A 16,813-nucleotide genomic window follows, 5' to 3' on the forward strand; every position below is an offset into this window, starting at 1 on the left:
TCCTCCCTGGGAAGTGCCCACACCATCATCAACAACCCAAGCCACAGAGCCTACCAAAGGGTGGCAAAAATACCTGTCTTTCTGAATAATGCAGAACAGGTGAGAGTTTCTGGCAAGTGCCATATGTGTATCCTTGGGAAAGACAGAGTCAGTTCTGTGTAACTGGTTGCCTCTAAATTTATGAAATGGAGCCGACTGGAGGAACATGCTAAGGGGACTATCCCAGCCCTTGTTCGTCTGTGTGGGTTCCCCCTTCCAGCCACGGGTGCCCTTGACCTGCACCCTGCGCCGCAGCCCTGTGTCTCAGCTCCAGTGTCTCAGCTCCCGTGGTTGGAGAACTGACCACACCAGCAATAATTTGCTCCACTGTGCTCTGGAATGCCTCAATCTCATTTAAAAAAAAAAAAAAAAACCATGCAATGGATGATTAAAAATAATCCCAGGTTAAGGAGTTCAGAGGTCTTTGAAACTTTGTTGTCGTGTTTCCAGAGCATTCAGTGCAGAACCTGCTGGGCAGCGAGCCCTAGGGAATTAGCTTCCACCTGAAAAGATACACGCACATCCCTGAGAACACCAATTCCAGAGCTCAGGGGTCACCCACCTCCCCTGCTGGTCTCCTCTCCTACACTCACCGTGTCAGGACTCTGTCCCTTGTCTCTGGCAGCTGGGAGAAGTCAGCAGGAAGCTGCCTGAAAACAGGGTGCTTCTGCGTCTCTGGTCTTCGGAATCTTGTAGGGAAGTGCACTTGGGGACGGTCTCTTACTGGATTTCTCAGAGTGGTCCTGAGTAATGCTGGGTTCTGATGGGAAGAATACTCCCTCATTTCTGGGCTCTCAAAGTCCACAGTGAGAGCTGTGGCCCATGTTCCATTCACTTATTCGTCTGTAAGTCTTTTCTCCAAAGAGCTAATGAGAACGCCTTGTCAGTATAGTGGTTAGGAGTGTGGGCACTGGAGCCAGGCTGCCTGCAGTACCTCCCAGCTCTGCCACTTCCTAGCTGTGTGACCTTAGGCAAGTTGTTCAACCTCTCTGTGCCTGAACTTCTTCGATGATAAAATAGGATAATAATAGTACCTCCTTTATTGGGTTGTCATGAGAGTTAAATACTACAGTGCAATTAAATTGCTGTGTGCCTGGCACGTGGTAAGTGCCGTGAACATTATTGGGGTGAGGCAGGGCCCTCCTCCACGAGATGGCTCTATTGGGAATGACCTTCCACTTGCCATACCCAGTCACTCTCCTGAGCTAACTTTCCATCTGTTTACCCACTAAATCCTTAACATCCCTGTTCATCCAGTGCTGATAGTTCCTGTTTTTACAGGTGAGGAAACCAGGGCACAGAGAAGTTACGTGACTCACTCAAGATCTGAGCTTAGGAAGAGTGGAGCTGAGATTCCCATCCAGGAATTTTGATTTCAGAGTCTGGGTGCTAGACTTCCAAATCAAGAGGAATGTGCTGAATACAGTAAACTTGGAGTGTTATTAACTAAGTTGGTTATTTAAAACAGTTGTTCTCAGACTTGAGTGTACACAGAATTCCCCGGAGCACTCGGGCAAACGCACGGTGCTGGGCACACCCCCACGCCTAGTTCAGTGGGTCTGGGGTGAACCCGAGAATTTGCTCTTCTAACAAGTCCTCAGGTACTGCTGCTGCTGCTGTCCAGGGACCAAACTGTGAGAACCACTGATTCAAAACATCTGTCAAAGATTTGGTCCGTCGCGACCGTCATCTGTCTCAGCGATCATTTTACTTGGCAAAATTTCCCTACCTCCTCTTGTTAATCTGTAGAGACTGTGATCAAAATGATGGTTTTCAGTGTAAGTGCAGTTTCTCCTGGTCATTACAGTGCTGGATTCATCCGTTCAAGTCAGTCAGCGTTTCAGAAGAATGCAAACAAAATGTCTCTGATTTTCTTTACCAAGAAAAATATGCAAATAACATAAATAATTACCCTAAATGTGACTTAAAGGAAATGATAATGCAGAGTAAATAGTGGTTGTTGTCGTCATTAACACCAGCCCTTCACCCCGCCCCCACGCATCTTTCTCTTCGCAAAGCTATTCTAGATCTCTGTCATTTACACACTATCGCAATCCACCCTTCAGCAGTTGGAAGAAATGTAAAAAATTATGCTTCTACTTTAGGACACAGGTTTTATTATTATTGTGAAATAAAAAGGAGTTAGAATGATCCTATACTAAAGAAACAAACAAAAATCTTTCCAGAATCTGTGGTCAGAAATCTGAGCATGTGTTTGCTGAGTATTATCCCAAAGTTTATTGATACGTGAAACAAGGAAAGTTAGCATTTTAAGTAAGAGACGTTTTTCAGCCTTGATAACCAATTACAAGGAGTTTCAACAAACAGGGTCGCCCTCCTTGGGAGCCAGATTACCTGATCAACTCTCACCTTCTGGTGTGAGGGGTTCATCTGTGGGTAGGGTGTAGGATTCAGCCTCACGTCCGTCCGGAGGTGCCACAAGGCTGTCACCGTGGATCCGGTGACCTTAACCTGCTTAGAGTGAGGGCCCCACTCTAAAGTGAGAATTTATGAACAGCTGTTTCATGCATTTTTGGACGCTGCCATTCGGACCTGTGGAGAGGGCCGGCAGGCAGGTCATCCCAAACCTGCTCTGCTTCCTGTGGCGCGACCTGGAAGCCCCTGCAGGCCACACATCTAGAGCTCAGGGCTCTGTCCCCATGGTATAAGCTGCTAAGAACCTTCTGTTGAGGAGCACTCAGCTTCTATTTGGTTGTCTTTTTGCTGCTGTGTTGTTTTGTTTTGTTTTTTGCGATGACACTGAGTGGCACCCTGTATTGTTTCTTTCAGCCAGTAATGTTAAAGTAGAGACTCAGAGTGATGAAGAGAATGGGCGTGCCTGTGAAATGAATGGGGAAGAATGTGCGGAGGATTTACGAATGCTTGATGCCTCGGGAGAGAAAATGAATGGCTCCCACAGTGGCCAAGGCAACAAAGCTTTGTCAGGAGCTGGAGGCATTCGACTTCCTAACGGCAAACTAAAGTGTGATGTCTGTGGGATAATTTGCATCGGCCCCAATGTGCTCATGGTCCACAAAAGAAGCCACACTGGTAAGGCCTGGCGTAGTTCCTCCGTTAGTGGCCTGGCAAAGGCCCGTGGGGTATTGCAGGAGACGCGTATCCTGTCCTAGCTGACGTTTCGGGAGGAAGATATCCTGTCTCAGTTGTGTGTTCTGAGCCTGTTGCAGATGGACTGGCAGAGCTGCAGCGGCTCCAGGTCATAGCGGGGCATAGCCTTCTTATTCTGGAACAACCTGCAACAGGACTTCTAAACACGCACCAATTCCACCCTGTAAATTAAAGCGATAAAACAGAAAGGAAAAGGTAACAGCCTCATGCAAGTTCTGTCCAGGGCCTAAGGTTATACCCTCTAAATAGGGGCAGCCGAGGTGTTAGGCTGCAGGTGCCAAGTGGTTCACCCTTAAAAAAACAAGACAATGCAAAAAAAAAAAGATGGATACACCAAAATTTACGCCTCAAATTTCCTTCTGAGAAACCACGAGTAAAATATGCATTTGCTAGTATTCGGATTAACAAGGCTTGATTTTTAGAAACATTAGTGAATGGTGAAATAGCAGCAAAATTTAGTCTTTCAGAAAGAGTTCAGATCAGTTTTCAGATGGCTTACCCTCCAACAGGGGAGACTCTGAACAAGATTGTTTGATTCCAGCTAGTTTTCACCTCAAATTGGTAAAGAATTGAATATCAAATCCTTGTCTATTGGAGCCTTTAGAAGTATAAAAGAATATAGTATTCTCATCTGCAAATGAAGGAGGGAGAACAGTCTAGTGTCAGATGGCTGTGCCCCAGCTCCTGAGACGTTCTCATACTGGGGGTGGGGGAAGTGGTCCCAGTTCCCCCCTCCATGCTCCCCAGGACTCGGTCATGGCGACTGACCAGTCACATATTTTTCCACCAGAACTGTCGAGTCACCACTAATGGCACTAGAGAGTCTTCAAAATACAGTGTTAGTGGGATGCATTTCACCTTTAACTGTATGCATGAAGTGTCTTTTGAATTGAACAGAAACTTTACTCTTTGCCCACCCTAGGGGTGGGCAAAACACAGTAAATTCACAAACTCTAGTGGCCACTTAAAGTTTGAACATAAAATGGAAACCCTGAGTCATCACTGTCTAGGGGGTGGCACCTGTAGGTCATCATAAAGCCAGTATCTGCCACCACACTCCACAGGAGGAGAAACAAACCAGTCAGAGGAAAAGCATACTTTGGAGGCACAGCAGATTTCATAAGATATCTCAGGGAAGTGAGGAAGAAGACTTGAAAATCATGTGATTCTTACTTGGGGCCCACAAATATAGAATTATCAAAAATTAAGCAGGAATTCAGAAAATTCGTTGAGCAAAAAAGCTGTCAGAGAATGCAGATGTTTGTGGACTTGTAATTTTTATATCTGAATCAGGACAGTTTCCAAAATGATGTCTTCCATTTGTAATACATCTGGAAAACCATGAAATATGTTTATTTTCAATAAACATTCATTTTCAATAAAATGGAACTTCTAAAATTAAGCAAACTTTGCTTTTCCTAATGTGTCCCTTAATCCTCACATTATCCAGTGAAATAGTCCCATCACCTCGAGCCCTAAGTTAGGGTTGCCTGAGAGTTGTCACGCTCGCCCCTTTCGTAGTGAGGTGGGTGCGGAGGTGCAGTAGGATACCTAGGCGATTCATGGATGTGCTGGGACCCGCGGTATTTCACCCCTGCTGGAGGAACAGACGTCCAAATGAGTTGCTTTCCTGCTAATTCATGTAAAGCCTGACTATACAGTGAAAATTCTCTTAAATAAATATTTGATAAATGAATCAAATACTGGCATACTAAATTGCCACAATATCATGACTGCCTGACCTGACGAAAATAGTAATTGCATTTAATGAATAAACCTGCCAAGTACAGATATGCAGGGTAGCATCAGCTGTTAGCCACCCACCTCTACCCACAAACAGTGGCTAAGTGCCAACTACACACCAACAAAGAGTTCTTCACTTACAGAACAAGTACATTCGAGAAATAGGGACAGAGAGACCATCAGTTTTATAGTTCCTGCCTTGACTTTTATTTAAAAACAAAACAAAACACCTGAAACAATGAACTCATGGATTGTCTTCATAACGCATTTCCACTTGCATAAATATAGAGGGTCACAGGCAGATACAGAAACACATTGGCCAAACTGGTTTGAATAACTAGACATGCTAGAAAGGTTTTCATTTTCCTGGGATCTGAGTGGAATATGTTAGAAAAGGCATGCTTTACTAACCACCAACTCCGCCCTGAATTCTCTAAGTTTAAAAACATTTCTGGTGCCTCTCAAACTCCACGGGCACGCAAATCACTCGGGGATCCTGTGAAAGTGCAGACTCTGATTGCAACCCCGGAGTCGTGGGGGTGCTGGAGCATGGACCCCGAGCATCTGTAGATGGTAGGACGGGCAATGGAGTAGTGAACTGTAGACAGTGCCCTTTCAGAGGGCTGTTCATCTGGGAGCCGAGGTACGACCTAACAGATTTTCCACAAGCAGGGCTTGCCTCTGCCCGTCACCGAGTGAGCCGGCTCCCGGGGCTTCCTCCCCTGGTAAACTGCGGCTTTCAGGGGCAATCTCCCCTGGTAGAACCCTCGCCTCGGCCCACATCACCCCCTTGGTGGGGGGCCGTTGGTGCCATTGTCCAAGTGGTTCGTTGATACCACCACTTCGCTTCCCTAGTTTTGCTGCTCAGTTTCATTTTTTTTAACTCAAGCGCAATAGTGATGGTTTCTCCACCTCCATCTCAGGGTTAATGTGAGAACCAGAGGGGAGAGTGGTATGAAGGAATCATAAAGTGCAGAGAAACCCGACCACGCAAATATGCAGCATTATTATTCTAAGTGGTGGGATTTTTAACAATAAAGATCAGGAAAAGTACCTGAATCGTGGTTGTTCTGTAAGGTCCTGCACCTACTCTGTTCCCATCTGTGGGGTGAGAAGGTGCTGTCACTGTGCTGCATAAACACAGCATGGAACTGGAATGCTGCTTCAAGGTATGGTCACAAGAGGCCCACGGGAATTCTTGCAGTTTAGGTATATTTTTTTAATTCACCTTCTTCTGATATACTCTCTGAAATTTTATGATGTAGGCATCCATGAAGACTTTCTTTTTTACCCAATTAAGTTATTAAAAGGGGCTCAAATGTTCTTATAGAGTCCCAGAAATGGCCCATCTATAGAGTAACTGAGATTAAAAGCCAAATTTTGAATTAATGATATTCAAGTCCTCATGCCAATTAAATGAAAGGAAATACAACCTTGTTTCAGAGAAACTTGATCTCACTTCGCTCCAGTAAGTGAGCTATTGACCTGCGGGAGGCATGCAATTGACACTGGCCAACAGAACACAAATAATGGGGGCTGTGTTCTGTCCCCCAGCTCCCGGCTCTTCTCCCTTTCCTGTCAACACTTCCAAAGGGAGACTACCTTGAGTTGAACACTCTGTGTTGTCACTCCAGGGAATGCTCTCTTCAAGAGTCCCCATGCCCTGTGTTACATATTCATGCTGGCACAGGCAATCAGAAACAAATAGATTTCCAGGAAAGCTTGCCAGCAGAATTAAGACACCAGGCACAGCAGGACACACGATAACCGTTGACTCAAATTGGAAGATAGATTTCACTCTTGAAGAAACGGCCTCCTTTCTTTCCTTGCTGCCCTGTTCTGTGGAAGGGGGACATGGCTCTAATGATCTGTCCTTTCTGTCTCCACTAACTCGCTGCTCCTGCAGAGACACTGGCTCCACTGCAGTATCTACCTGGGTTTTCCTTCCAGCCTTCACACCTCAGGAGAAGTGGAGAGCTCCAGCACCTGGTCAGCGTGGAAGGGTACTTCACACAGCCTCGGGTTGGGCTCGCTAGCCTTGGGTCATAACACAACACATTTGTGTCACCAGGAGTGCCCTGCCTCCTTATCATAAGCATTTTTGTCGCATAAGATCTCCCAACTGACTGTCTTTCCAGAACACCCAGCCTGAGGGTCCCCCCTGTCAGAGTGCCAGCTGCGATGGGAGATATATTCCTCCCCACCTCGCCCCCAGGTCTCCCTCCACATGGTGACCACGTTACTTCTCTTTTTCCTTTTCTCTGCTTGGAGTTAAACACGCACACTCACGCACGTGTGTCCCGTGAAGGCCCAGAAGTGTTTCTAATAGATGATTAAATGATCTCTCTCTATTGGACGCTCCTCAGGGCTACCTGCTACCAGCTATTTTAATCTCCTCATTCAACATGGGCTTGTAACTCAGAGATTTAGTTATAATTAGTTAGTTGTACCAACACCTTCCCATTTGCTTGTCTTTAAACCCTTTCTCTGCTCAGCCAAGTCCAATCCAGACATAGATTTGGGAAAATACTGAATACATCCTGGTTAGTGTCAGGATCCCTCCAGTTGGTCTATAATTGAATATCATTGTAAATTAGTTGCAATTTTTACAGTAGCACATCTACCCTGCCCACTTAAAAATAAAAGTGTTGATAATCATGAAATTCAGGTGCCAGTATAGATTTTTAAATGGAATCTGGTGTAGATTTTACTAGTACCAGATATGCTTCTACGTAGTCCTTTTTGAGAAGTGCTATCTTCTTCACCAAAATTGTGTTAATCAATTGGGAAAATGGTTAAATATAGACTTTAACACATTCTTTTTTTCCTAAGAAAAAGTTGTTACTAGGAGACTGCATTTTCACGGTATCTCAACACCAGATATTGTGGTCACCTAGAGCTCTTCTTCTAAAAAATACATTTGTCTTCAAAAGAGCTTCAGTGTTTACTTAAACATGATGAATGTAGCACTGTTTTCAGAGAGAGCTAAATGAAATGTTCACCGATTTAGATTCTGGGACCTATGACTGCTCACTAGTGTATTTCTTTCTCAGAGATACTTGGGTGTCCCTTTGTGGGATCTGGAATGGAGGGAGGTGTGCTGCCACACGCAGCAGAGCTTCTGCTGTTTCCTTAGTCACGGCTCCAGCAGTAACACCCCTGAAAGCGTTCCTAATAGCACCTAAATTGCACCTGCTGGAGTGTTTGTGCTGAAAAGATAACTTGTCTTCTATGAATATAGACCAATAATAGCTTAAAGATTTTAGAATTGGTGGGGAAAGCAAAAAGCTAGAAACCTCGGTGCAGCTCTGATGCTGAAGCCCTGCCGCAGGGAGATTCAGGACTGTTCTCTGGACTATGTGGAGCTTCCTTCACAGTTTCTTAACTTCTCATTTTATTCAGTCTTTCTTCTTCTCGCGCTCTCTCCCTCACACTCCCTCCGTCTGTCTCTCTCCTGATTTGCCTGCGTAGGGACAGACAGGTAATGGAGAAGAAATTGAAAGGGAGGATACAGGGAAAATGTAAATGAAAAGAAGTTATTATAACTGTTATAATGAAGTGCCTTTCATTTAAATATAAGAATGTAACGCTGAAATGAACTTGTGATCCTGAAATGCATTTTTAATGAGTTTCCTTTTTATTTTGCTGCTTCAGTGGCATATTTTAAAGACCCTTTGAAAAAAGCCACATTAAAAGCCCCACCAAATGCCACAACACGCAAAATTGGATATTGGTTTATTCCAAAACTGCTGATCAGGAAGAGTGGCTCTTCATCACAAAATGTTGCAGTCACTTTATTTAAATGAGTTTGAATTTGCATTGTGATGTGCCATTCTGATTTAGGGAAAAAAAATTAGATTTTCAGATCAAATTGACCCAACCAGTGAAGCGTTAAGGAGCTGGCAGGTTGAGTCTGAAAGCCTCATGTTCTATCAAACCTGCAGCCGGTGGAAGTCACACCGGGCCCCGTGGGAAACAACTTTCTCGCCGCGTCCCCCTCTTGTCTCCACGCCGAGTTTTGTCTCACCGACTCTCCCTCCTCTCCTCCCAGGAGAACGGCCTTTCCAGTGCAATCAGTGTGGGGCCTCCTTCACTCAGAAAGGCAACCTGCTCCGGCACATCAAGTTACACTCCGGGGAGAAGCCCTTCAAGTGCCACCTCTGCAACTACGCGTGCCGCCGGAGGGACGCCCTCACGGGCCACCTGAGGACGCACTCTGGTAGGTGCTCTGGGCTCAAGCCCGGGCTCCGAGGGATTCGGAGGCCACCCAGGTGTCCTGGGGCCCCGTGTCACACGTGCACAGGAGCCCTCCTTGTCGGCTGGCCTGATCCCAGGGCAGAGCCCTCCCTCGGGGATTGGCGGCCACTGACTGTGGCCAGTGTCCCACTCTCCCCCTTGTATTCTTGATTTTCCACTGAACCAGAGGAGGTGGGTGGGGAAATCACACACACAGAAGTCTCACCTTAGGCAGAGTATTCAAAAGCAGCCTCTTCATCCTATTTTGTCAGGTAAGTGGTTTTTTTTTAAAGGATTTTGCCAACTGGACTTTTACTGGGTGTGCTACTATACCCAAAAAGTTTCCAAATGCATTTCTTTATGTCGGCTGTTAAGCCGCACTTACTATGGTTTTATACAGAGTGTTTCACTGGCGATCACTGGGTTAGTTTTCTTTGCAAAGGTGATTCAGGGCCTGCTGTTGTCTGTCCTGACTGGCTGGACGCCTGTTACCCGAGGGCACACCGCTCTGCCTGGGCCCCAGTGTAACTCTCACACCAGAAGCCAATCGAGGCCTCAGTTGGAAAGGCCAGTTTGAAACTATTACCAGATTTTAATAAATGCATCCCGAATAATCCAGAGTCTCAGCTACATCATAATTAGCATGAATGCTCAGCAATTCTCGAAACACTCCCAACCTGTGAAGCACAAATCCACCTTTGATTAGATAAGATCTTCTGCCTCCTGAGAAGTCTTCTCTGGTATTTCATTATCAAGTGGCCCTATAATCTTCCAGGTCAGAGGAAGAAAGTGTAGGTAGGGCCTGCATGCTGTGCCAGACATGCCATCCAGCAGGGATATTTGGCGTAGTGCCCTGGGAGGCTCTGGGAGCGGGAGGTGATAGGCCCTCTCTCCTGCCCTCATGGAGCTCACCATCCAAATTATCCTGTCATCAGCGACTTCTGCCAAGCAGGGCACTGTGGGAAAGAAAGAAGCTTCAGACCAGCTCCTTCCTGACATCCCCGAGGCAGCACTATAAGGAGACACCTCCCCCCAGAGAAGGGGACGCCATGTCCTTGGGGAGGGCTTACCTGGGCTCAGGCCGTCTCACCCAAATGTGATGAGTGTAGTTAACACTGTGGTTTGAGAGCCCTCTTCCTTGTGTCCATTTCTGGGTCATGCATTTACTGAGCACCCCAGGGACAGGTAGAGTACAAGTGCTATGACACTGGCATCCAAGGGGATGGTGGGAGCACAGGGAGGGGGCAGTGGGTCTCAGGGTGGGAGGTGTCAGGAGAGACTTCCGGTAGAAGGAGGAACTTGAGTCAGTACCGAAAGGTGCATTTCTAAAGTTTGCCTTCGGAGAAGTTCCAGATGAATGTGTAATTCTGTGAGTGATCCACATTTTAGCAAGTGTTGTCGAAATTTGGTCTTCTTCTGCAAGTGGTACCTGGGAGTGTATCCTGGAGGGAAGAGGGAGAGGAGTCACGGGGTCCTGGGAGGGCTAGTTCTCTCAGGTGTTCAGCCAGGCAATCTCCTTACATAGAGGAAGCTCCAAAATGCTCCTAGTTAGAAAACCATGATGATTTGGGTGAACTTCCTAAAATCTTCCAGAAGAGGAGTTGCTCCTCCCATAGAGTGGGCAGGTCAGCAGCGGGTAACAAAAGGGCCAATGCCACTACCTCGCCATCAGGAGCAGGGCATGTGCTCAGGGTTGGGGAGGGCTTTGCTGCAGGGGACAGGGAGAGCAGGTTCCCGAAGTGGGACAGTGACAATGTGACTGTGAGCATTTTTAAATGTTTACGTGTGTCGATAATGAGGAGCATGTATGTTGTCCCACCTAGAGGTGAAGGTGTATAAGGAACTAAATGACAAACAAGGTCTGTATAGGCTTCAGATGTGACAACTATATGATCTGTGTACAGTCCTAACAGGGCATCTAGGACAAAGAAACTTCACATGTATCATTTATAAGGAGTTAACTAGACATCAACACAATTCACAGTAATACCCCAGTGGGGCTAGTAGGAAGCACAGCTTCCCATGTAGGTGGAAAACAGCAGGCTTGTCCTGAGCTTGGCACCAACCATATCATCGTCATCCCTGGATTACTGTGACTGCAGCAGAAATCCCTCCTGCATATCAGTCCTGAAAACTTAAAGTGATGCTGCTCTTTTCTTTCCTGTTGTGACATTAGGAACATATAATGTAGTATTTTAGGTTGTTCTGGCTCCATGCCTGCTTATTTCATTCGAGGCATGATGGTATCCTTCTCTCTAAGTATGCCTAATTTCTTGAGTAATTATATATAACAGTAGTAGACTTTGGACAGTTTATTTCTATTATGGATCCACTGATGAGCAAGTAGATAATACTGTAGTGAGAAAACCATCATTGATCCAGGGCTGCTGGTAATTCTGCCATCTGAAAGTGCCATTGACACACAGCTCTTGGAAAAAGCAGTGATTTAGGTTCTACAAGATAGTTACACTGGAATGACAGGAAGACTTCAGCCTTTGTTTGCAAACTCAAATGTGGCCACATTCTATTCATTGTAAAATGGCCACTCCTCCATTCCACTAAAAGTCATGATCGACTTTATAGCAACTGGTGGTGGCCTGAGGTTCCAAAGACCAACACATCAGTGGTGGTAGAACTATAGAATTTGTCCCATACTGATAACAAGAGGAGCTTGGGAGGACTGGCAGGGTAGGGAAAGGATTGCCCTTCCTTCACTGCTTTCTCTGGAAGTTGCAAGCGTAGCTAGAGACTTTCTTTCCTGCAGAATATTGGGCTATGCTTCAAGATATACTTTAGTTCTTACGTTCCAGAGTTAAAATCAATCATATACTCAGAAAAATGGATATTCTGACACCATGCCATGTATACAGGAATTTGCTAAAGTTATAGCTTTTCCAAGAAAGGATATTGAGTGGTTATCTATTAATTTCTAAAGGCAGTGCTCAATAAAATGTGCAATTTTAGGAAATATTGTATATTTCAACATTATTTACCTGATGTTAGGGCTACAACATTTTCTGCATATAAAGAAAAATCTCTTTCTTCCTCTATTAAATGTTCCAGAAGTCCAAGTTTGGTTTTCACCTTAGTCTTCTTAAACCATAGCTTCTTTCGTCTAAAGGAGAGATTTAGCCAATACAAGCTTTGGTTAAACATTCCTATTTGGGTACTATTGATTTTTATATAACATTTTCAAATATGTGAAATCTAATAATATGAGAAGGAAGTAGAAGATTTTGGTCTTAGGATGGAAATTTATTTTCCTTATATAAGTAATTGAAGATACTTTATCCATTTCATCTCTTAAAATGTTATCTATTAAAGTCTTTAAACTTAGGCATGATGTGAATTCATGCTAGTCATCTTTTCCTAAAGTACCACTCAATAAAATGCAAGAAGAACTAAACTCGTTGTATAGAACTTCACTGCTCAATACAGTACCCACTAGCTATATGTGGTATTTAAATTTTAATTTCAATCAATTAAAATTAAACAAAATTAAAATTGCTGCAGGGGACAGGGAGAGCAAGTCCCCAAAGTGGGACAATGACAACGTGACCGTGAGCATTTTTAAATGTTTACGTGTGTCGATAATGAGGAGCATGTATGTTGTCCCACCATATGAATGTGTGCAAGGAACTAAATGACAAACAAGGTCTGTATAAGCTTCAGATGTGACGACTATATGGTCTGTGTACAATGCCTAACTGGGGACCTAGGACAAATAAACTTCACATGTGTCATTTATAAGCAGTTAACTAGACATCAACACAATTCACAGTAATTGGCTATAATTAATATTAGCTGTAATTCAGACACTAGCCATACTTCAACTGCTCAATACCCACACATGGCTGGTGGCCACCGTACTGAACACACAATTGCTACCGTATTGGACGGCACAAGAGAGAGAACAATTCCATCTTCATAGTGAGTTCTGTTGGACAGGGCTGATCTGGAAGCCACGCCATCCTAAAATTCTTTGGGGAGAAAACAGAACTTTTCTAAGTTAGAACAAGAAAATACATTTTGGAAATAAAAAGTTTATTTCATTAAAGTTTGTTTATCCGCTATGGTTTCTTAGAGACCTCAGATTTAGCCAGTTTAGCACCCTGGAATTGAATTCACTTTGGTTACATTAGATCTGCACCAATGTCATGCCAAACCTGGCCCTCAGCATAGACGTGGACAAAAGTCCAACTTTAGAGGTGAATCCGGATATTATCCGGCACCAGAGGCCTTCCTCACATCTCTGTCCAGTTGTTCGAATTCACATTATAGCGCTGCAGTGGTAGTCAAAGGACAGACTCCTGTGATTTAAGTAGGTGAGAATTTGGTAGTCAGGACAGTGGACAAATTAAGAAGAAATGAGTCACAGGAGTTCTTAGTACAATCAAGGAAACCCCTGGGCATTAACATTTTTAAATTCAGTAATTTTGACTAAGTCCATAAAGCTTTTAGCGCTCAAGAGTAGAGTTTTTTTGACTTTCTGGTAATAATTGTATTGCATGCATTCCCATTACACATAAGGCCGATATTTAATTGGGGTCTTGAACTCAATTGTGTTTTCTGCAGTTGGTAAACCTCACAAATGTGGATATTGTGGCCGAAGCTATAAACAGCGAAGCTCTTTAGAGGAACATAAAGAGCGCTGCCACAACTACTTGCAGAGCATGGGCCTTCCAGCCACGCTGTACCCAGGTAAGCGCTGAAGGCACGAGCGAGCCTGGCACTGGCTCTCCCTCCCCAGCACGCGGTGGAGAAGGCCTTCTGCACGCAGCGCTGGGAGCAGAATGCAGGCCTGCTGTGCCGCCGCCGCTGGGATGGAGGGAAGTTTTTGGCCACTAAAATCACACAGTTTCACTAGGAGCACACCATGTTTCCTTCCCGACTTTCCATGTCCTCATCCCACCAGAGAGCTCCACCTTAAAACCCCTCCCTCTCGACATCTGGGGAAGCTTCTAAGATAGTAGTGACCCTTGAAAGTTCTAGGATTTTTTTTTTGGTGGGGAGGGGTTGGTAATTTTTTTAACCTGGAGTATCGATTGCTTCTTTGTGCTTAGTAATCAAAATAAGATGTGAAATCCTGCTTTAAAAACTGGGTCTTCATGAAGTTGATCAAGAGCTTTCAGGCGGTGTTTTCCTTTGTGGGCGTCAGCGCCCGCCTGGAACGAGAAGTGAGCTTGTTGGAAAACCCTGATGGTCGGCAGTATTGCGGCCGTCGGAGGATTCAAGGAAAAGTTGCTTTTTTCTTATGAGCTTTGATGCTTCTCTGCATATTGCATCACGAGAGAGCACTTGACTGCAATCTTAGGTAATATAAAGTGACAGATGTAAAGAGATGGTGCCGAAGGAGGCTGAACTTACTCAGGAGGACAGCAGTGTTATAAAAGGCACTTTTTTAACTTTTTAAGACATACAAATTTATGAATAGATGAACTGAAGCTAACCTCTTTCAAAACACTATTCATTTAGCACTAGCACTAGAAAAATCATCATTGGACCGAGCGGTAGAAGTTAAATTAATAGTTGAGAATTTATTAGCCTCATTTAGCTTTCTGACTTTAATGAATGGCTCATAAAGGAAAATCTACCAGGGAACGCTCAGATTATTGTTTTTAAATTTTAAATTTTATTTTAATTTTTTTATTGTGATAAAATACATGTAACATAAAACTTACTATCTTAACCATTTATAAGTGTACACTTCAGTAGTATTAAGTACATTCAAGAACACTCAGCTTATTAATGGCAGATGGGAGCAGGGGAAAGAATGGTCAGAACGAAGTCCTAACAATCGAGTGGTCTTGGCAGTGAGAGGCAGCATGTTAGGTGGTGTGTGCTGTCTCCCCAACGACCTGCTGTCGGTTCGGGGCTGACAGCTGATCCCTCTGGGCCTTCATCTTCTTACCTGTAAAATGAGGAGATTCCATTAAGTTGTTGTTTAGCTTTTTTCAAAGTCTAAGGTCTATTTCTAGAATGGAAAGGTACTGAAGGTTAGAGGAAGAGAGAAAACTAGATATTAAAATAATAATAATAATAACTTATGAGTTATCAATTTGTGGCCAGACCCCAAGGTAGGAGATTAAGAGATGAGAGGAGGATTATAATAAAATAAAATAAAATGTAAACACTCAGATATTGTATTTTTCTGTGAAAACTAAGTTAATGGGTCTTGGATTAGTGTTTAGATAAGCCATTTATCTACTCAGCAAATATTTACTTAGGACTTATTGTCTACAGTACCAAGCCCTATTGAATATGATAATCTGAATTTCCCCTTAAAACTATACACGTGGAATTGAGAAGACAAAATGAACAAGAGACACAGACAGAGTCCGTTGGTTTTCTCCACCCTTTTCATTACTAAAGAAGCAAGGCGTGAAGTCACAGCAGGCTGAGAGCTGCTTCCCGGGAAGAAGCAGCAGCCCTTCACCGAGACCTGGGTTCCAATTTCATCTCTGAATCTGGTTTTAGATGTGACCAGGGCTCATCTCTTAATTGGGAGTGATAGTCCCTGCCTGGCCAACCTTGCAGAGATGCTCTGAGAGAAAGGCGGGAGGAGGAGATGTGAGAGCAAGGACACCTGAAACCTCATTCTCCTCTGTCGGCTGCCCGTGTCAGTGAGCTTGTGTCAGTGATGTGTGTATTAAATGTTAACCCTGTGGTCAGAATCAACGTGATCCTAAAATGTTCATTTATTCCCTTTGGTGATCAGATTATTTGGGATACCACACTGATGGCTTTATGTTCCTGTCCTCAGCGGATAAGAAGGCTTCTCGTGTGCAGTCAGTGCTGGTTGAAGGGAATGTTGAGGGAATCCATAGACGAACTTAAACAAAGTCCTACGAGAGTACATGTGGGACACAGGGGGCAGGCAGTGGGCTGGGGGGCTTGGCCACTTAGCTTTGCTGTGCATCTGTCATCTCCTGTCCTTCCCACACCCCCTAAGACCAGCCCCCATCAGCCTTCAGATGGATGCCCAAGGAGCTTATTCCCTCTCTGATCCCCCTCAGATTGGGGCCATTCTCTTGGATTAGGTACAAACAAAGCCTAGCTTATAGGATGTAGAAAAGATTAATTTTTCTGAATATAGTTTTATTTGGTAAAAGGCTTTTTTGTCATCTGTTATAATTTCCTAATGTCTTTACGGAAAAAATAAGTCTCTCTTGAGCCTTAGGTGCACAAATTGTGTTACAGGCCCTTAAGGGAAAGGCGTCAAGGGCAGAGTACCAGCGATCCGGGAGCTTTGGGCTCATTTGTCCCTCACTGTGATGACTCTGAGGATGTCAGAGGGTCTTGTGGGCTAGCAGAGGTGCTGTACACACCCTGGACAGGCGATGGTGCCCTGCTTTGCAGAGAAAGATGGACACCTAAGGAAGCACATTAGCTGGATAGGTCATATGTACAGCCAGTAGAATTGGACTTTATAGATCTTACCTGTCTTCCTCTCATAAATCAGGATGTGAGCTATTATTTTTGCCCATTTAATAAGAAACACACATTGCAGATGTTAAAAAATTACATATACCAGCAATAACAATTTGAAATATGTTTTCAAAGTGGCATTCATAATAGCAATGAAGACATAAAATACTTAGAAATAATTTTAGCAGGTAATATGCAAGCCATAATGAGGATACCTACCAACCACACTGAGGCAGGA

The 16,813-nt window shown here is 44.3% G+C and overlaps 1 protein-coding gene across 5 annotated transcripts in view; it reads left to right on the forward strand.

Moving 5' to 3' along the window:
- The window catches only part of IKZF1 (IKAROS family zinc finger 1), a 96,425-nt gene that overhangs the window by 65,697 nt on the left and 13,915 nt on the right, over positions 1-16,813 (forward strand). For 3 of the 5 annotated variants that reach the window (XM_058534790.1, XM_058534793.1, XM_058534792.1), the window contains exons 4-6: positions 2,830-3,090; positions 8,963-9,130; positions 13,723-13,848. In XM_058534790.1, coding sequence (XP_058390773.1) covers positions 2,830-3,090; positions 8,963-9,130; positions 13,723-13,848 — 555 coding nt within the window. The remainder of the gene's footprint in view (positions 1-2,829; positions 3,091-8,962; positions 9,131-13,722; positions 13,849-16,813) is intronic. The other 2 variants (XM_058534794.1, XM_058534795.1) reach the window with 1 other exon arrangement.

Source organism: Diceros bicornis, chromosome 41, assembly GCF_020826845.1.
Source record: "Diceros bicornis minor isolate mBicDic1 chromosome 41, mDicBic1.mat.cur, whole genome shotgun sequence".
In the NCBI taxonomy this organism is placed as follows: Eukaryota; Metazoa; Chordata; class Mammalia; order Perissodactyla; family Rhinocerotidae; genus Diceros; species Diceros bicornis.